We start from the raw sequence: 22,002 nt of genomic DNA, 5'->3' as shown, positions 1-22,002 counted from the left end.
TCTTGGAACTGGATGCACCAAAACAGCATGTAAAAAAAAATAAAAGGTGATTTTTCTGAAACTCCACGTTTATGTATGGCCGGACTTGAGTAGCGGCGGCGTGCTCTTTACAGCCTGCACACAAGGGGTGTTTCCTGTCTGCTGCCTCTCCGAAATCGTGGCGGTGTGACGCTACTTGTCCTAACTCGTCCTCCACTGGCAGAACGGCCACTCTCGTGCAAAGCACAATGGCATGTTTACTCTAGAATGGCACTTTTGGTGCGCAGCAAACTGGAAAAAAAGATTTGAGGTTGGCCAATATACATACTCTATGCATTCACTTAACTGTGATACAGTAAACCCTCGTTAACTTGAAGTTGTAAAATCCGGGAAAATTTCGGGATAAACGGAGTTTCAAGTTAAGCAAAATGCTGAAAATTTCTGGCGATAATCCCTGGCGATCTGTTGTGTGCCGCCGCCGCCGCCAATGCCTGTCGTTGCCGCTGGTGCACACCGCACGGAGCGACGGGACTGCGACAGAGAGGCACGGTTTCAGTGTTCCTTTGTTACCAGCCCGTCGTCGTTCAGTCAAGGGGAGTGCAGTTATGCTATATCCCGTTTCTAACACCACACAGCTTGAAATAAAATAGCACTGATTAAAATTTTTGTAACGCATCGCGTTTAAAAAAAAAAAAAAGGTCGCAGTGCAGCAGTGGGCTGCTACACTGCGATGCATACTTGCATTGCAAGCAGTGACTTTCTCGTGCTCCTTTCGAAAATTAACGATATCTAGCCACACTAGCCTCTTTATTCTCCTTTCTACCTTGCCCAGCATTTACTGAATTCCCTCGATGCGCTCATATATGCATGGATCAGACGAAGTGAGGATCTGCAGGTTGTTCGCTCAAATCTGACTAGGAAAACAAACTTCGCTCAAAAAAAAAAAAAAAAAAAAAAAAAAAAAAAAAAAAAAAGCCAGGACAGAAATTGAGTACCTCAAAGCCTTCTGCAATTGGCTGCCTCGCAAGCTGCTGCCAGGTGATTCTTGAAATTTTCTTAAAACCCAGAATTTGAGCGTGACAGCGACGAGCTAAAATGCTTTGGTGGCCCTCGGCCCATCGCGCCCGTGGCCGCTCCACTGCACAAGGGGAGCTTTTGTAATAAACGCAAAAGAATTCTCAGGAAAAACTGAATTTTATTATTTTGGAAGGAAGAACTGGGTAATGCTTGCCTGCTTTGCATTGGCATTCGGCCCGACAAAAGCATCTTCGAGTTGCTAAACGCATCGCATAAGCCGTCGGTCGCTGCCGCTGCATTCAACTTGTTACGAAGCAAGCGTTACAAACACCACATACACAACAAAAATAATAGCACGACGAAACAAAACCACATAATCACTAAATCGCTCTTGCCGGTATGCATGTGCGAAGGGCAGCTGACCGAACCACGCTGAACCGACTGCACGATAAGAGACATCAGCCCCCGCGCACGAGCGGTGCTCACGTGACTGCTCCCAAGGCGGAAAAACGGCTGCGCCCGCGAGAATTTTGTTTTCACTCTTCGAACGTGACCGCGTTCGACACTTAGTATAGAAACAAAGCACTCGCTCGGAGCCCCCTATCACCTTTCGGTAATAACCTTTGCCTTCGGTCCTTCCGGTCAAAATTTTGAAATATTCGCATTACGCCCGAAAAACGCTTCGAGATAAATGGGAGCTAATAAATAGCACCTATGGGGGGTGAAGGCGCGGTGTAGAAAATTTTCGACCAATTTTTTCGAGATATGAGAGTTTGTGTTAACGAGGGTTTACTGTATTTGCGTTCTTCATCCTCACCAATTAAACGCTCTAAATTTGAGAAGCACTCAGAGGCCCAATGGTAATTTTTACCGCAGTATACTTGGGGTCATAGGAGATCATAGGAGTGCCAGCCCTGAGTCATTCTTACAGCCTCTGGCTGTGATTGTGTATCAAAATCTTGCTGAACAGCCAAAATCGGGTATAAACTCTCCCCCACTCACTCCCATAAAGTACAGCTAAATTATTTGGAACAAATTGTCCAGCACTCAAGAATTGGTGAAAGGAAAAGCTGGGAGTCTTTTTAGAACAAGACTTACAGATTGGGGCACAACAATGAACTATGGCACAGTAGTCACATGCACAGCAAAAGGAGAGTTCAGAACAAAAGGCAGGTCACTATTTCTAGGTGCAGAAGAACAATTTGCACAGGCGTGTGCACATCGTACAGGGATGTATATACCACAGCAAAGGAAATGAAGTTGAAATGTGCAGCAGAAAGTATATGTCCAAACCGAAGAAAGTGCCGAAAGTACACTTCGGCTGAGAAGATCGACTGCTGCCATGAAGTCGCCTTCTTCGTTACAAACTAGCCGCAGGGTTTAGCAACGTAGGGGTGGGTCAAGACGTGTTGGGAGGCTTTCTGGCATCTTATGCACGAGGGCAGTAATGAATGCCATCTGTTACTTCGAAGCGATGCGAATGCCTTAGAACAAGGTAGGTTACAGTGAACACATCGGTCAAAGTACACAGAAAATGCAATAAGAGCAAAATTTTTTTAACTCGCTCTACAGAACTTGCAGCGAGTCAACCACCAGCCTGGAGTGCCGACAGACACATGAAACCGCCTCAAAACGCGGCACACGTGTGGAAGCAAACAGAGAAGTGTCCAAAAAGAAAAAAAAAATGCCATCGTTCTGGCACCCTTAGAGATAGTGCATGCAGGCGAATTAAGCATTGCGCATGAGGAGCACCCTCCGGCTTCAAGTCCATCCATCTTGCCTGCCGCACTCCCAAGCATTGCGCACGAAGAGAACCCTCCAGCTTCAAATGAGGGGACAACTTCCCAGTCTGAGGTCTCCTCACAGCTCTGCAGAGAGCATCAGCCATAGAAGATGCCTTCACTGAGACAGACTATGTACCGAGCCTAATTGGGTCGAGGTACAGGAAAAGTCTCGAACAGCTGAGGCGAACAACCGCAACCACGCCCCCTCTCTCAAGGTTGCCGATCCTGGGGAGGATGAGTTTCCTCCCCTCAACTCCCAGTACACTGATCCTCGCATCTCCCCCCTGACCTCCGGGGCCTCGTCCGCCCTTAAGAGCTCCAGTCCTGCTGCCCCTTCCGGACAGCAAAACGAACCTGTGAACCACCTCACTCATAAGGACACGTCCAACCAGGCCTCTCAACCCAAGCGCAGCAAAGGAAAGCCCTCTGCTGGTTTTCCTAGCAATTCCTCCAACGCTTCCTCACGCGTAGCCCCAGCGGCCCGCTTTTCTGCTCCAGCCATGGACTCGGAGGCTGCCTGCTCAGCAACCATCCTCTTTTGTCCTGCGCGGAAAAAAGACAATTTCCTCTCTCCCAGCCGGGACTCCATCGCGAAGATTCTGGCCGCCTTACCTGGAGTTAAGGCTGTCAGGGTGAACCTCCGCCGTAATGTCTGTGCTGTGGATACCCACCCTTCAAGTGATCTTGATCCTCTCCTAGCTGTCAATGACATCTGTGGTGTCAAAGTGCGAGCTAAGGAAGCTGGCGGGAAGACCTCCTCTGGCCTCATTTTCTCAGTCGACCACAGCCTTTCTGAGGACGAGATCCTCAACGGACTGGAAAGCAGCGTTCCTGTCCTTGGATGCTGGCGCAGCGGCAAAGATCTAGTCATCCGCTTCGCTGGTACTGAGCCACCACAAGAGGTAGCCCTGTACAAACTCCGGCACTCTGTTCGTGCTCGCCGCCCACGGCTCTAATGTCACCGCTGCTGCCATTTTATGCGACTCCAAACCAGCCTTGCAGCTCCTACGCAAGCCTGAATACAACATACCTACTGTACAATCGCTAAGCAGCAAGCTTAGAGCGGTTGAGGACAGAGGCATCAACCTCATTCTACAATGGCTCCCTGCCCATGTCGGCATCCCAGGCAACGAACGGGCTGATGCCCTGGCCAAGAGTGCCCACACTGGCAATGCACCTGTCTCCAATTCCATCAGCAAATTTGACGTGGCCAGAGCAAGAATTTTACAACGGACACTTGCCGCCCACCCAGATGTCCGCGTTGCAGCCGGCAAGGCCCCACGAACAATCAAGTTCGCTGACTTCACGGCTCACCAGCGCGCAATCATCCTTAGAATGCGCATCGGCTGTGTTTGGACAGCGGAACGACTGCACCGCCTTCGCCGCACCGGACTTCTGTCATGCAGTGACTGTGGTGCTGTGGAAACTCTGGATCACTTACTTGTGCATTGTCCGGCCTACGACGGGCAAAGACTTGAACTCTATGCTGGCTATCGCAAGTTGGGGTTCCCGACAGCTACTAGCGATGACCTGCTGTTCCCACGTGGCCCCCAACATAAAGTCCAGTGTGCGTTCTTTGCCCTTCTGGACTACCTGGAGTCCACCCATCTTATCATGCGCCTATGACATTTCGGCGTTTCGCCTCACCTATGCCATAGTGCGTATGTGTTCTGTTCATAATCTGCGGCTAGCTCGCATTATGCTGTGCGCGTTCGACTGCGTTCCTCTCCGTGTGCTCATGGTGTGACTTCACTGACTGTGCCTTCGCACATTATGCCCTTCGCTGACTCGTTACTGTGTTCAGTGGCTGTGACGTGTCTGTGCTCACTTGAGCCACTGTGCCTCCGAGTGTTGTGCCGTCCCTGACCATGCTTTTGTTCCCTGTGCCCAAAGTGTGACTTCACTGACTGTGCCTCCGCACATTGTGCCTTTCCTGTGACTCGTTACTGTGCTCAGTGGATGTGTCATGTTTGTGCTCTCTCAAGCAACTGTGCTTCCGAGTGTTGTGCCCTCCCTGACTATCCCCTTTGTTCGCTGTGCCCAAAGTGACCTCACTGACTGTGCCTTCGCACCTTGTGCTCATCCTCTGACGTGTTACTGTGCTCAGTGACTATGTCGCGTTTGTGCTCACACGAGCCACTGTGCCTCCGAGTGTTGTGCCCTCTCTGACTTTGCCTTTCGCTGTGCCCAAAATGTGACTTCACTGACTGTGCCTTCACACATTGTGTCCATCCTATGACTCATCACTGTGTCATGGTTGTGCTCACTCAAACCTCTGTGCCTCCGAGTGTTGTGCCCAGACCTTGACCTCAGTGGCCTCCCAAAGTGACCGCCATCCCCCTTAGTGACTCCTTCTCTGCGGATCCTTGTGCCATCATCGGTACGAAACCCTGGACCTCTCCTCCAGCTCCGCTCTTTCGGGCGCCGCTCTCCTACTGTCCGCCCATCCAACAACGGGCTGACCTTCAGCGATCCCGTCTCCATGCCTCGCGCTTATCCCGGCGCTCAAGGCTCACCAGACCCTCTTGCCCTTTACATTCCTTCCTTGCCACTATCCCAGTCATCCTCCCTTTCCTTTTCCCCCCTCCCCCTTAATTCGGCGCAACGGCGGTGATCCCTCATACCTGAGGAGACAGTTGAATGCGCCGATCCCCCTTTTCATCCTCCCCAATAAGAACCACTTCTCTTCTTCTACTCCTCGCTCAACCACTAATTTGGTTTGGTTTTGGATTCTTAATTTTAACGTCACGAAGTGACTCAGGCTATGAGAGACACCGTAGTGAAGGACTCTGGAAATTACGATCACCTGGGTTCTTTAACATGCACTGACATCGCACTGCACATGAGCGCCTTGCTTGTCACCTCCATCGTAAAGTGGCCGTTGAGGCCGGGATTCGACCTCGCAACCTTGGGCACAGTAATCAAGCGCCGTAACCACTGCACCACCCCGGCAGGGCGCTCAATCACTAATTAAAATATGCTAGCAGAATTCAATGCATCACAGTGAACAATTGACGCGACAGATATAGCAAGCAATGCATTCGCTCTGTTTCCGATAGCGAACGGATATGAGAGACCAAAAGTATGCATTGATGAGTTCTGCGCTTCTGCAGCCCTGTCATTTCAATTTCGCTGAACGCGCTTTCCTATCATATCACGCAGGAAAGAAAGTTGCCGCAAGAAGAAAAAAATCAGCTTTTGTACAACATAACGAGCTCCTAATCAACCTTACAATAGTAGGCTTCTACTTGGCTGTGCTTACGACACACAATATTTACAACTGAGAATTGGGCTTTGAAATGACGGTTAACACATGTTGCACAACGTAAGGAATAAGAACATACAGTATATTGTTGTTACCTGAGCCTACACTGAACCAATTTTACACACATATGTTCTCCGGGTATTTCACTCACTTCGCAAACTGAACATATGCGGAGGGCAAATAGAATTTATGTTTAGTTAAATGATTAGTGGTTCATACCATTCACCCAGTTAGAATAATCTTTACTATCAATCTAGTTAGTCTGACGAACTAGCTGGCATATATTATTTCTTGCGATATTCACCAGTAATAGGTTGATGCAGGGCAAGTTTTTAGAAAGTCCGCACGTACGATGTGGATAAAGAGGAAATTGAAAGATAAACACGTTGAATCTGCATTCCTCGATTCTTCGCGCTCATTTGTTCTTATTTTCAGTGTCTGCTCAATCGGTATGAACCAGTCCAATTCGTATGTGCTAAAAGAGATAATTCAAAATAGATCAAAGTACAGCTCTTCCATTTACGGCCGCAATATGTAATATATACTTGGTCTAGTACTGTGAAACTGAAGGATGGTTTTTCCTTTTTGTATTTTTAGCCCTTTCGCTGTCATGAACGTACCGGTATGTTTTCGTGCTTCGCCCCCGCAGTATCACCGACGTACCGGTACATTCTCTATCGTGCTTTCAGAACTTCGCGCCTGAGCGTGAAGCTGGTGAGCTTGGACAGTCTGCGCCATCTGTAACATCTTTCTACAAGTTTGCATTTTCGCCCCGCGTTCAAGGCGGATGTAAAATGGTGGCGAAGGCTGGGCCCAAAAACGGTCTAGCGCGACAGCAGCACAGCCACTTTGGGGGGGCTGAAACACTTAGATAATGAAATTCAAAAGCACAAATAAAAACGCTATAAAACAACGTAAAGAAATAAATATTTTAATGCCACGTTTTATAAAATAGCTAAACTATTTCAGCAAGACATTATGCCGCATTTTTACTTTTTTGCAACGTTCTTGTTATGCCCCCTGTTGATGAGTGTGCGGTGCATTTGCAGCTTGACTTTGCAGGCCTTGTTTCGGCACCCGGCCACAGTGGCCATGGCGGAAGTGGCCGCGGGAGCTCACGAAGCGGTTTCTTATCGCCAGCTGTCTACAATAGCGCGCCTGGTAAAGCTTATAAATTTAGCTCACCGGTCTCGAAATGCCCCTTTTGCGAAGTTTTCGTCGTCCTTGCGCGTCGCTTCTCTGTCACCGTTTTGTAAAATTTGCACCCCGCGCGGCAGTTTTCTCGGTTTTGTCGTTTCCTTCGACGTGCGGCCAGTGCGAAGTCTTTTTCCAGCTTTGCACGCTTGGCGCTGTTCTTTTGAAGCGCTTAGCGCTTTATTTCATGATGAGCTTGCGGCGTGTGAAGAAACGATGCGCCGTGGAACATTGCAACAGCATGGACAGTACCGTCGGTGTCAAGCTACACCGCTTCCCGCTGGACTTTCACAGGTGAGCTCTTGTCAGTGTCGCCTGCTACAAGGCGTCTGCTCTAGGTATGCTCCGAACGCTTTCGTTGGGCTGTTCGCTTCTGTTTCTGTAACCAGTTCGCGCGCACGTGGCTTCATTTTTTCGGGGATATTTATGTACTACACTACAGGGCACACACTTTAAGTGCTGAGCTGTGCGAAAGAGGCCCACCATTTGTCTGATTTATGGTGAGTTTCATGCAGCCGGCTATCACCAGCGTTAACTTGATACCGGGCTCTCAGGAGCAACCACACGCATGCCACTGACCGGAAGGCCAATTTAAAACCAATTATGCTGCCTGACAAGTCTGAGCACAACACTGTTTAGTTTTCCAACACCGCAAAGCCAATTTTACCCTCGCAACTGGTAGTATCGAAATTCAGCCACGTGTATATGCGCGACCTTGAGGGTGCTTTAACTGAATTCACTCAGCAGGAGTTACTACCTGTCTTGTTATTGCTATTCTGCATATGCATGACCATTAGGGTAACTTTAAACACACTTCATTCTCGTCAATCTTAACCATAGAAAAGTATAGCTACCCGCATGGCATGAGGAGCGTACGTAACCGCACTCTTGGGCACTGAGAGCTTGGGGCGCGAGCATTTACTACCATAGTTCAGATATAATGGAAGTATATTGTACTGTAGTTAGCATTGACAGGAATAATGACGCATTGGCGTTTGGAGTATGCAGTATTCCTTACGGCGCAATTGTGAATAATGTGCACGTTACATCACGTCCAGGTGCCAAGCGTGGGTGCAGTTCTGCCACAACATTAGCCTGGAGAAGAAGACACCATGGCAGCTGCGAGACTTGCGGGTTTGTTCCAAGCACTTCGAACCGTCTGCGTATCTGTCGTCAAAAAGGCTGCGACCCGTGTTGATGCGCCTACTTATGTCATGTCATGTTTGCCTCAATTGAAGCTGTCTTAGCACTGTCTTCTATGCTTTTCAATTTCCTACCTGGCAATGTTTGTGGAACTGCAGGGCTTTTTTCTCTCCGCACTGTGACCATTGAGATGAATAGCCAGCTTAAAGAAACTACTGCTTGAGCTGCCTGTGACGCGTATTTTTTGTTGCTGTGCTTTATCACTGTATTTGTTTGGTTGCTGTAATAAACCATGAATATGAAAACCATACTTGCCGTACACTGTATTGCAAACTGTGCACTTGAGCCTGTGCTTTGTGCATCATACCTTGTACTCAAAAGTACTAGCACCAGTATTTCCACTAAGGTTTCCACTACGAATCATGCATGATTGCATGATTAGCCAGCCAAGGTAAGCCAGCGTCTGAAAGTGTTGCTGCCTTTCTATGCTGCCTTCTTTGCCAGTCACTTTCATTGGGTTCCGAATTGCACATTAACAAGGCCATAACTAGCAGGAACTCGAGCACATTTAACTGGCAAAGGTTGGTGCGCACTGAAAGGCAACCTTCATGAGATACTGGCTTGAAAATGCGGGTTCTATAAAAAGACCACTTTAAAATTCGTGCTAAAAACATACGTATGCGTGACGTCATTCAACGTCACTCATACGTAGTCGCCCCCAATATGGCGGTGCCCATGAGCCGCCATTTTTTGGACCAATGGGCGTCTATGGAGCCTTCGCTACCATGGTATATCTACCTTGCCACGTTGTGGTGATACATATATAGTGAAGAGTATGGAGCGACTGCGTGCACCCCCGCCATCTTCTTTGCAGGGGGGTGTGGTCGCTCTGCGCGCGCTACTCTATCGCGCTGCGATCATGCGGTGCACGCGTCTCGCGGTGCGTGCGTGCACTTACGAGCTCAAGGGTTGTTCTGCCATCTGCTGCAGGCTTGCAAGTTTTTATTTTTATTCTGTTGGCGTGTCTGCTACTACGCGTCACGTTCAGGGGCTCGTGCCGTTGCCTCTCCAATAGGTCGACTCATGTCTCGATCGCTGCTTTCGCTCTCTCTTGCCGCGTCCTTGCTTGCGGCTAGCAGCTTTAGCAAAGGAGGTTTTTTTAGCATCTTTCCATCTCCCTCTGTCATCTTGATTTCGCAACATGCCATTTCTTTCTGTTGTGCGGGCCACTGAAAGTACACCCTCCGTGCGCGCGGTTACTTTCAGATGGCTGACTGTGCGGATCATTCGACTGCGGACTGGAGCGATGGCTCTTGATTATAAATACCACCCACGCTCGGATTCGGACTCTCAAGAAGTATCAAGCAGTTTTTTTTAATATTATCCTCATTTATCTAATTTATAATCAGGCTGATAATGATGATAATGTTAATTACCAACACCTGCAAAAAACTGAAATGTGCATATTCTTTTGTCTATGTTATTTGTATAGCAATCATAATCAAACATAAATCACTACGCTCATTCCCTGAAACCAAGCTGACACTGGGGGTGCGTCAAGGTCAGAAATGTCTGACAGCGAAAGGGTCAACAGCCAGCTTCCGAAAGAAAATATCTGGTTTGAAATTCATGAAGGACATAACTTCTCCCCATTTTTTTTTGTTTCGACAACCTGAACCCCGAAAACGAGTGCTTGAAAGCGCAAAACCAAGTGTGCAGCGGCCGCCATCACAGAAGCAAGCGGCAAATTGCTTAGAAGAGCTTCCATGGTATCTACAGCGAGCGCACAGGCTGTATGAAAGCGCACACCACTGCCGTCCGAGTCTGGCCATGGTTTATGTTAGAAGTATGCCTCAAGTAATGAGTACTGCCTATATACTGGGGTTTAGGCGGAAGATAACTGCAACTGCTGACCATATTTCCGCCTAAAAGGACAAGGCATGTTAGGATCTGAAGCTTCAGCTCTATTACCAAGAAAAGTTGTCATGGAATAGCATAGAGCTCTTCACTATCATGACTTGATAAGGATAGTTACTTGGTTAAGCTGATTTATTCACTCCACATAAGGACACTAGAAACCAAGCACCACAAAAACGTGTCATGTTCTGGTTACCACAACCATGTTCTGGTTACCATTGCTGTCGTCAGCCTGCAGACTATATCATGCCCTGGTGTAGCAACCTAGTTCCCTGCCAACTTAGCAGCACAATCCAGCAACAACATGGCAACCGATCTTTTAGAAATCAGCTTTCAATTGCATTTCTGCCAAGGGGTTTCAGCATTAAACTTCCATTCCTTTGTTTTTACACCCAACAGCATTTCTGGTAAAAAGCTCTTGCACTGCTAAAGACATTTGCAAGCACACGAAAGTAATGAGGACACAAAATAAAGCATTTTGTTGCGTGCCATTACCCTCACCTTCATTATTTTGCAAACATCGCCTCAGCACAAAAGCTTTTTACCAAAAATAATACCTAAGCTACTCCCCAAACAACCTTTCATAACATTTTCTCTCGCAAAACCGCTATAAGTGCTTTACCAGTAATTTATAACAACATGCATTATTATCGGCCAATCTAATGCTTAAACTGACATATTAAAAAAAATATGTCCTCTGAACTAAATTCTGCAAAAAGACTGCCTAATCTTTAAAAAAAATTTTCACAGGTGCCTATAAAGTCCTCATTTCTTGCACCGCTATGAGCTAAAATATGAACCTTTTTTTTATGGTAACGACATTCTTCCCTCTTCCAGTCTGCTTCATCAATTCTTACCTGATCAGAGTTCAGTATTTTACCCATGCCAAAAGACATACTGCCTAGAAGTTCACTGCGTCTGAAAAAAAAAAAAAAAAGAAGGAGCAAATACAAACATTACAAACAAATAAAGATAATTTTAATGAGAAGCACCGCAAACAAGCTTACTTGTTTTCAAAGTCCCGATGCCACACAGTCACCAAGAGGCGTTTTCCTGTATCGTCTGCCATAAGCTCGCTGCAATGATTTCACACAAGAACATTAACAGATGTTTACTATAGTTACGCTTGGTAGAACTCATTCATAGACCCATTTAACTGGCACTGGCATCTATGGCTGGCTCTGAGTTGAGGCAGGGTTGCTCCTCGTCTTATACCCATTTATAGACATCATGGCTGTCTCCATCGCGCGATGGCGCGACGTCGCCCACGTGATTAATCACATGCTCCACCCCCTCTACTCTTTCCTCAGCTCCAAGTTTGAAAGGTCGAAGGTCACCCAAAGGTTAAAGGGTCAAGGTGGTGCTACCCTTTGTGATGCGACACCAAGGTGGTCCACAAGGTTACACTTCCAGCGGTCGGGTGTTTTGGGGAAAAGAAGGCACAGTATATTTATAGCCACACTTTGTCCTGTGGCTCCTTGAAGGTCAATGACTAGCCCACGCTGACATTGTGTGTTAGTTTATAGGAAAGTAAAGGCACAGGATTGTCGCATTGTTCCGTGGACGCCTGAATGACATAGCATTGCTAACAGTTTGTCCTCCTGCTCCTTAAAAGTCGAATTGAAGCCCATCCAAAGACAGGCTTTACCAAGCGTAGTGAAGCTTTCGCTTCAAAATACTTGTAATGAGTGCACAGATGGAATGGTGACTTATTTATTAATTTATTACTAACTGCAGTACCACTTGCGGGTTGATACCTTGCTGAATACTGTCAAATCTCCGTGGTACAATCACAGCAGGTATAAATTTCATAACAGTATGAATTTGTAAAATTCCCTGGCTGTACAATGTGCAGAATTTAGTGTGTTCTGGACATGGGAAGCACGACTGCATCCTTCACCATGGCATGTACCACAAGAAGTGAATAGTGCAGCCACAAATACAACTGCATCAACCGTAAACGAATTTGCATGAGTGCGTTTCTCATGCTTCAGCACACGAACTCATTCATTCTGCAATGACAAGGATTTCAGATGATATGAACACTTTTCGCAACCTTGTGGATTCATTTTATAGAAAAAACAGCTTACTAATCGTTTTCATTTACCACTTACACAGACATGGGTTCGTAGCTTTTAAGGACACAAGCAATGACCTTTGAAAGAAAATAATGCCTTCAACAATAAGATCCCTCATTATCACTGAAAACAAGACAGGAAAACAATGCACACGTCACCATGAAGCACACTAGTAATTACACATATTAAATATCTTAGCTTTTTGGGACTTTTTTTAAGTTCTTGTTCAGTACTACAATATTCACTAATATATTTGTTGCTAGCACTAAATTTCAGCCTCAAATACCGAGTGCTAAATAATAATAATAATAATAATAATAATAATAATTGGTTCACACAAAAGGAAAGGCACACGGTATCAGTCACACTTGTTCTATGGACACCTGAACCGTGTGATAAGGGAAGGAATGAAGGTGGGAGAGAAAGCGGAAAGAAAAAAAGGGGCGCCGTAGTGGAGGTCTCCAGAACAATTTGGACCACATGGAAATCTATAATGTGCACTGACATCGCACAGCATACGGACGCCTCTTCATTTCGCCTCTATCGAAATGCAGCTGGCGGTGGTCGGGATCAAACCAGGGTACTCCGGCACAGTAGTCAGCAATCTTAACCACTGCACCACCGCGGCGCGGCAGACTGCTAAAGCACATTAAGAAAATTGTTGTGTTTAGGCTTGCAGTTCTGCCAGAAATGGTTGCTTCTCCACTCTTAGAAAGTGGAACAGTTTAAGAAGCACTTGGCAGAAGAGCACGCTCCTGCTAGTCAGCCAAATTTTGTTTGGAAGAAATGCTACCAACAAAATTCCCAAATATTAAAAACAATTAACTATGCAGCTTTCTGATGGAATAATTTATTTTTGCGTCTTTTCAGTGCGGCTCTATACAGAATGCACTGTTAGGTGAATTCAGTGGATTGCAGCCAACAGTCTAAATTTAGGCCCCTGCATGCAAAGCTTTAAGTTGCCAAAATTTGCACTTAAGTTAACATTAGCGTACAGGTACCTGCGAGTGCACATCATTTCTCGATCGTGTTGGTTGGTTTGTGGGGTTTAACGTCCCAAAGCAACTCAGGCTATGAGAGACGCCGTAGTGGAGGACTCCGGAAATTTCGACCACCTGGGGTTCTTTAACGTGCACTGACATCGCACAGCACACGGGCGCCTTGCTTTTCGCCTCCATCGAAAAGCGGCCGCCGAGGCCAGGATTCGATCCCGCGTCCTTGGGAACAATAGTCGAGCGCCGTAACCACTGCGCCACCCCGGTGGGGTATTTCTCGATCGTGTGTCTTGTGACAACACTAACATTATGAAGAAAGGACTGAAATACCATTTTGGTGCCACTGACATTATTACCCGAAGAACCCAAAAAATTTACTGTCCATATACATGGGAGAAACAATGAAAACATGCAGATGCATCTGCTCATAAGTTGCCCATGCATTGCAAGTGGCTGCTGTGAGGGGCACTGTCCACTGTCATAAGAGGGAGGGCATAAAATGAAATGGCAGTGCTTTCACTACTCGTGTCCCACGAATAAAGTTGAGGACACACTGACCCCAAGTACAGCTGGTACTAACCATACAGGATTGGCTTTCAACATTATAATATAGTCAAACACACAGCCAAGCCTGTTAAGCCTAGCGAAATGTAAAATTCAAGGACTTTCCTATACTCCCATAAATACAAGGGCCTTTAAGGCATTAAATATTGCAATTTAAAAATCCACTGTTTTTCAGGATGTCAAGGACTGCTACAAAACCCTCCAAGAGAGAGCTTAAAATGCGAAATGAATAGAAATACTACACGTACAAAATAAGTGCCACAAATTTTGCTGCTGGTCAAGTACAGCAGAAGATATGTGGGAAGAAGCCCACAGATCAGGTTAAATATATTTTTCCATGGAAGCTCTATGTCTGAGGAAGGATGCAAAGACCCGATAGATGTGGTTATGCATATGGAGAAAAATTATTTCATCAGCAATTTATGTTTACATGCAACACACTACTGCAATAACTGGAAGCCATGTTGCACGTCACACACACACACACATACAGACAGGTTGCTCCATTCATAGTGTAATTTAATCAGCAATGTGAATATAGTAAGCTTCCCAACCATGATATTCAGTGACCTTGTAAGTGGGCTGTAGAAAATCACTGTTACACTGAATTCAGTGAAGCTTAAGAGCAAATTGTATTGAAACTACAACATGCCACTGCATATATTCTTTTTCAAGCTGTGCCCATGGTCACACAGAATGGCTCAGCTGCTGTGAACGGCATGACTACAAATCTGAAAGTCACACATGTTATATATAAGATAGGGACAAAGATCCGGCTATGAAATTTAGATTTGAGACACTCATGCTGCTATTTGGCCATTTTATATGAGTCCATGAGGTATATTTAACTACAGCAAAGTGATGCAGATATATTTTCCCCAGTGAAATAAACTGACCAACCATTGCACAGACAATTACTTGAAAATGAAATTATGCATGTCACCTTCCAATATGGATTGGCTTCCAGCGTTTAACATTCCAAAGCGACATAAGGGCTCCCTAAATTTCTACCACCTCAAGTTTTTTAATGCACACTGACATCACATAGTGCACCTCACCCCCATTGAAACGTGGCAGCAGTGGCCCAGGTCAAACCTGCATCTTCCGGATTAGCACTCTAGCATCCTAACCACCAAGCCACGGCGCGGGACTGCATGACATCCTTCTTATTTATGCACCAAGCCATCAATATCCTATGAGCTTGCTATGTACTTGTAATGCAGTGTTTCTGTTGCCAAAAGCTCCATTAAATGTTAAAGATAAGCATGTTTTGGAAGTATCATCAGCAATGCTAATGTAAATGTGATTGTACTTGAAGATACATGCCTGAAATACTAGTTATGTTAACATTATTAAGCAATATTAGCAGAGTTTCTTTTAATCACAAATTCAAACAAAAGTTTAAATACTGGAAAGCATAATATCTACTTAATGTCATATCTTTTAACATCTTATTAGCTTCCAACACCTTTTCCTAATAAAATACACATAATGTTTAAGCTAGTTTAGAGTGCGGGTCATGTTAAGTTTGTAATAAGACCCCCCCCCCCCCCCCCCCCCCCGAGCTCAAACTCACAAAGAAAACTTGTGGTCAAATTCTGGGTTCCGACTTGACTTCATCACAGCAGTCCTCCAGTGAGCCCTTTTTATGTGATCAGGTTGGAGAGAGACCTGAAAATGTGAACAGGCAAATTCCATTGCCGCATACTAATTTAAGAATTAGCACACACACAGATTAAAACAGTGAAATCGATATCCAATTTGCCATATCTGCAAAATTATTTCCTCTATAAAATTTCTGCATAACAACTACAATGTTGGCACCGGGATTATTGTTGTATTCTCCTACCTTAATATAAGCATTCGCCGATCCTCCACGGGAGGTAACCAACTTTGCCGCTCTGATGACTGCAGTAAGAAAAGAACACATTCACACTGTATAACATTCTGCAAAACAGTAGTTCATAGAGAATTTGTATTGCAAAATTCAAGTACTGTTCAAAGCATTAACTTTCGATATTTAAAGCAGGTCAACAAGAATTTATTTGCCCAGTAACCAACAAATAATATTTTTGTAGGAATTTCTGAATCCACAGGAATGCTATTGCTCAATTTCCTTCCCCTATCCAATATACAGCATTGCAATAGAGAACAATGAAGTCATTCTTCACCCCAGCATCTATTCAGAAATAGTTCCAGCAGGCACTTCAGTTTGCTAAAGGCACTTCAGTTTGCTAAAATGTTAACTTATGATGTACACATCCACAAGCATGACCTGAAACTACTGATTGATAAGAAAGCTATGTGCTTAGGATTCCGTTTGCATGCTCAAAAAAGCACTACCTCGAGTGCCATTTAAACTGATTTTATTTTCAGATATTACTAACTTATCAACAATTTTGTCCTATTTGAGCCATTGTTAAGGAAGAAAAACAGCCACACGATAACCTACTTTAGTTAAAATAAAATGCATTATACCAGTCATTTAAACTGTCCCACAAACAGAGGCAAATGATAGTGCTTACAAAAAAAACTTTCAACATTTCATCATCCACCTGGATGAAGAAGCAGTTGAGGATCCCCATCATGTTTTCAACATCAATCTGGCTAGCATGAAAGCTCCTTTTATGAAAGCTTAGCAATAATAATGACACCAAATGTCAGCAGACTATGCACTTTGCTTGATGGCAGTCATTTGTATTTGATGTCACCCAGCACTGATATTTGCGTTCCATGAAACCAATCCGAAATTTCCTAGTGGGGTTTAAAGGCCCACTGTCCACCCTCCGGTCGAAAATATTTTCTTCCTCGGTGACTGTGAGACTTCACCCCTAGAATGCAAGGCCGCAAAATGTTTTTGAAAAGAGTAACTAATAACACAGTTACAGCCACCGCAATCACCCGATCCTGTCATGCTTCTCTCCTTCCGTTCCCTCGCAAAGGTTTTTTACTCTCCTGCCCGAGGTCGTCTAGCCTCCGCAAGGCAATTTCCCCCTCCTCCTCCACGTTTGGCGGGAGGTGGGGTGTGGCACTCCGCGTGCGCAAAAAAAAACAAACAAAAAAAAGAACCGGGTGAGGGAGCGCGTGCCGCTGGATTCAGTCTGGCCGTGGCGAGGGAAAAGCGCGCAGCGAGCGGTAAACACCCATCCTTTTCCCGTCAGTCAGCGAGACGGACCAATGTACGTCGTTCTCTGGAAGTACCTACGTCATAACTGTGGCTCGACGGGCCAGCGCAGGAAACGGGAAAGCTGGCTTCCCGAAGGAGAGAATGAGAGAGCTTTGATTTGTATTTTCGTTGCTTTGCAGCGCGCGTGTCACTGTAGCATTTTGCACAGACTATCTCCGGTACCTGATCGAAACACTGGGCTCCTTTGCCTAAAAGGTCCTTCCCTGGACAGTGGCCCTTTAAGCCTGCAACCTTAATCATAAGTGGATCATGTCTGCTACCATGCGAGACTCGACAGAATACAAAAATGGCGATCCAGATTAGAACGAGAAAAAGAAGATGGCTACACAGTATGAAAGAAGACTGAATAAGGATTGAGACCAAGCCTCAGTTCGCAAGCCGAGCCAACATTTCGACAAGTGGCCTTGTCTTCATTTGGCGATGACACCTGATGCCCAGTCAAAGGTGGCAAGGCAACAAGACCAGTTTGTGGGAGGTGTTGAAAGATTCTAAAAGATTCTAAAGTGAAATCGGGGAAAACATTCTCAACCTTATTGATATGACGTCCATGCATGTTGCAGGCACGTTATGGAATGTGTTCTTTTTCTGGTGTAAAGATAGAGTTGCACATACTTGGAACCACTTAATATCAGCAGCAGGCTACAGAATGTTACCGTCACAACTTTACTCATCGCCGCCAAGGTACACATTTCTTTTTTTTAGGTTACTGGGTCGTCCACATGCACCCGTGCATCTATATAATAAACTTATCAAGCAGACTTTTCATTCTTAGTATTTCATTCTTGAATTTTCAAAAATTGTCAGAGTTACGATTTTTGGGAGGGCTTAGGACACTTGAAATCCTTTGATAAAAACGCCAGGTATCAATTTTTAAAGGAGCTGTATGAAACCTGTGTAGAGCCAAAAGCATGGCCAGAGTTAAGGTAATTCATAACTTACCATGGACCGTGACATGTCCACTGTTTACATAAGCCGACAGCTTCAGTTTTGCTAAAAAGTAAAATTGAAAAATTGACATGCTAAGTGAGATGCTAACAAATAGGTGAATACAGAGCAAATAACATTAAAATCTAGCATCACAAGAGGAATGCTCTGGAGCATCATAGGACAAGGAATATCTTATTTGCGTTAAATATATAAAAAACATCAAATATTATAAATAAAATACACACAAGAAAAGACATGATATGGTATATGATGTTTAACATCCAAAAGCGACATGGGCTACAATGAAAACTGCGGTAGAGGGCTACTAATCAATTTTGACCACCCAAGGTTCCATAACTTTCACCGGCATTGAATAGTACATGAGTGCTTTGAGTTCCCCTATCGAAATGCAGCCGCAGTGGCTGAGATCAAACTCGCACATTTAAAGTCGAGCACCCAACCATTCTAAGAAACCGCAGCAGCCCCGCTGCAGTGGCTCAGTGGTTATGGCGCTCGAGTATTGAACCCAAGGATGCGGGATCAAATCCTGGCCATGGTGGCAGCATTTCGATGGCGAAAAGCAAGGCGTCCACGAGGCCAGTGCTCGTTAGAGAACCCCAGGCAGTCGAAATTTCTGCAGCCCTCTATGGCGTCCCTCATAGCCCCAAGTCACTTTGGGACGTTAAACTCTACAAACCAGCAATCGTAACAGGGCACAGGAAAGCAAATCAAGCATCAAAAGTTAAAATTAATCTTGTGCTTAATTCTTTGGATGCACTACTTCATGTACTGTACTAAACTATGACTTATGCAATGGTTCATTACAAGCTATATGGATGCATTAGCTTTTTTTGTATAACAAAATATATGAGATGTTGCTTATGAAGGTAAGCAAGTCAGTTTTGTCGCGTGTGCATAATTAATTATATATACATATATATATTTAAAAAACACATACACACCTTTGCCACTGAACATCTCGGCTGGTTTGAATTTCCGTGGAGTTTTCATCAGCTTCGGGCACCTGGATGGTAACTTGACTGGCGGCGTCACACCCATGCCTTTCCTAATCACCTCTTCAAGAATGTGCTGGTCATCACTTCCATCACTATCAGTTGAGAAGCAGTTTTCCTGCATGTCCTCAGACATGCGTGGATTCAGCTCGGACAGTTCATCATCATCAAGATCAGCCCTGACAGGCACGTCACATGGTGGTGTTCTCTCCCAACCATCAGGTGACATGCGGCCTGGTACGCTTGTTAGGCTGGATCTAGATTCATCAAGTCCAGGGCTTGGTTGTGGTTCAGAATGAGAAATGCTTGATTCAAGCTGGCAGTGCGCACCACTTGGTAATTTTGATGTGTTTGCCCTGCTCTGAGCCATTTGGTTTGAAGTTTTTTCGGGACCAATGCACAAATCATCAGTACAATGACTTTCAGCAGGCTGCCAACTCTCTTCAGTGCCACTGCTGCTGCACTCACTGCACGACTCTCTTGGTGTCAAGCCCCCTCGATTCTCTTTCCCATCTAAAGAAGAAGTGTGCTGTGATGAAATTTTATCGTTACCTTGACCTGAACTCACCCTCTTCACAAGTTTAATAAATGCAGTTGATACTTTAAGTTTCGCTGGGCTGCTACTCTCTACTAATGAGGGGAGAGAAGTGCTTCTTTCCAGGCCATTCTCCAAGTGGGATGACTGTGAACAGGTCTTGAAAATGTCATCATCATCACTTATATCGTTCACAGTTCCTCCAGCGGGACAGAGCTGGCGAACCAAGGCAATGCCACTGTCTACAGTAGCTCCATCTGTGGAGTTTAACAGGGCCTCTGCAGTGCCAGAGTAGCATGATGAAAGAGGTATGTACTTTAAAGGTGAAGAAGATGCCCTTTTAAACTGTGTTGGCTCATGCAGTGATTCTGCTGACCGTGATTTGCTCAACTGCGGAATTGAATTATTTGCTAACAGCTTTTCAATGCTTGCTTTCACAGCCTCCTCAATGACTCTGGTTATTTCATCTTTGCAGTGAAATGCATGTTTGGTACTTGTGCTGCATTTAGCTCTCTTTTCTAGAGTTTTATCACGTGACGCTTCAGCGAATGCTAAGCTTTCCCCACTAGCATCAGCAACCACTTTCAGTCTAGCACATGTCTTCTTGAACTTACAACATGTGCAGTGACGGCTTACTGCAGAAGCATGCTTTCCATATTTTGAAAAGCAGCTATTGGCTGTCTGATGTTTAGACCCACGGTGGCAATTACAGTGATGGTCAGCCGTCCTTCCAGGCACATGTTTTTCAGCGACACTAAACTTATCAAGGCATCTGTCACAACTACAATTCAGGACTGTGGCTTCATCATCAGCCATGACACCAGACCCTGAAGTTCTGCAGTTTTTCTTTAGATTCTGGATTCTTGATGAACAGCCGATGCCATAGCTTGGGTTGTGCTGAACTTGTGGTCTCACAGCTTTTCTTGGCTGAGGAGATTGTGAGGAAGTTTCCCTAGAGCGCACAACTTCCTCATACATTCCCTTATGTCTTTCACCAGATATTCGCTGTTTGATGACCGTTTTATTTGAAGGCAACAAGAAACCATGCTCCACATTCTTGCACAGAGAATGACCATGTCCTGAGAGGCCACATTTAGCTTTTCTGATGTTGGGTGTAGTTGTTGATGCCTTGACATGAGAAAAAGGAGCTACAGTTTTCGCAAGATGTGCCTTAGCATGTGCAAGCTTTGCAAGGTATGTTCTTGGCGGAATCCTTGGAGCACAATCAACATACTTTGGAATAGTCTCTTCCAGAAACTCACAATGTGGCAGCTGATTTTTCTGAACACAAGGTAAAGTGTATCTTGCAGGAAGTCCACTCCTACAGCCACTGTTATGCATAGCCCATTCTTGTGTCCTATCCTTTTCATTCCTAGCTGCTCTAACAACCGGTGATAATGTTGGTAAATCTTGTTCTTTGCCAACCTTTGGTAACTGCTCCAACTCAGTAGATGTTCTAGGGAGGCCCACATTGTTGACAGCTGTTTTCCAGACGTCGTGCTCTTTTACTAAGCTTCGTCTGTTTTTGGCATGCCTTGCAGCACTAAGCACAATTTCAGAAGCAAGATTGCCATCTGAACTTCCTGCTGAGCTACAATTTCCATTGCTTTTACATTTTGATGCAGACACTGGAGCCATGTTTTCTTTGTTGGATGACATGTTGCAGTTGTAAAAAGAAAGCTGAAGCTCTCTTTGATGTGCCTGCATTTTCTCTGAAATAGGAATTTTACTGGGGCTTTCCAAAAGTGTCGCCCTCAGGGCATATGACTTCTTTGGTCGCCGTTCAGACTTACTCCTTTCACCCCATGCTTGATCCTTTGCCTCTTGAGCCCAAATTTTGCGTATTGACATGAGAGACCCTCTAGCAAAATCTTGGGCCCCATTATTGCCCTCTGCGTCAGACTCTTCATTCTTTTTAGAACCAAGACTTCGACGATAGGAACGAAGAAATCCTTTTGGCTGGCGGGAAGTAAGCCTCACTTCCTTATTTTGAGGCACTGATGCATCTTTTGAGATTCTAAAGGATCGCAACCAGGATGGTATCTTCTTTAAGACAGGAGTTTTCTGGCTATCCATTCTAGAAAGCAAAAATAGTTTAGTGGGCTCAACTTTCCACACAGAATTCTTTGCGCAACGAGAACGTTAATCAAGCAAAAATTAGTGAAAGTTACATTTCACGAAATCAACTAAACAGCATGACATGAATCTGAACACTGCCCACATAAGGGAATTCTTAATGCTATTTATATACCTTAAAAAGGAAGTTGGAGGGGGCTACCACATTGCTCACTGGTAGCACAGAAAAGACGAAAAAAGAAAACAAGCACATAAACACGTTAAATACACAGTTGGATTGCGGCAGCTTTTTGGCCAGAGGTATAGAGACAAAATAAGCAAGAACGCG

At 45.1% G+C, this 22,002-nt stretch overlaps 1 protein-coding gene across 2 annotated transcripts in view; it reads right to left on the bottom strand.

The window, feature by feature from the left end:
- LOC146204601 (uncharacterized) overlaps positions 1–22,002 on the bottom strand; it is a 36,808-nt gene that overhangs the window by 14,048 nt on the left and 758 nt on the right. For both annotated transcript variants that reach the window (XM_084589288.1, XM_084589289.1), the window contains exons 2-7: positions 19,013–21,675; positions 18,063–18,113; positions 15,786–15,844; positions 15,513–15,607; positions 11,307–11,375; positions 11,157–11,217 (exon numbers count right to left, since the gene is read on the bottom strand). In XM_084589288.1, coding sequence (XP_084445414.1) covers positions 11,157–11,217; positions 11,307–11,375; positions 15,513–15,607; positions 15,786–15,844; positions 18,063–18,113; positions 19,013–21,674 — 2,997 coding nt within the window. In that variant the 5' untranslated portion in view covers position 21,675. The remainder of the gene's footprint in view (positions 1–11,156; positions 11,218–11,306; positions 11,376–15,512; positions 15,608–15,785; positions 15,845–18,062; positions 18,114–19,012; positions 21,676–22,002) is intronic.

The sequence above is a fragment of the Amblyomma maculatum genome, chromosome 1, assembly GCF_055883805.1.
Source record: "Amblyomma maculatum isolate TAMU_Amacu chromosome 1, ASM5588380v1, whole genome shotgun sequence".
In the NCBI taxonomy this organism is placed as follows: domain Eukaryota; kingdom Metazoa; phylum Arthropoda; class Arachnida; order Ixodida; family Ixodidae; genus Amblyomma; species Amblyomma maculatum.
The sequence above is the reverse complement of the archived record's forward strand: the minus strand, read 5'-3'. Positions and strand labels throughout refer to the sequence as shown.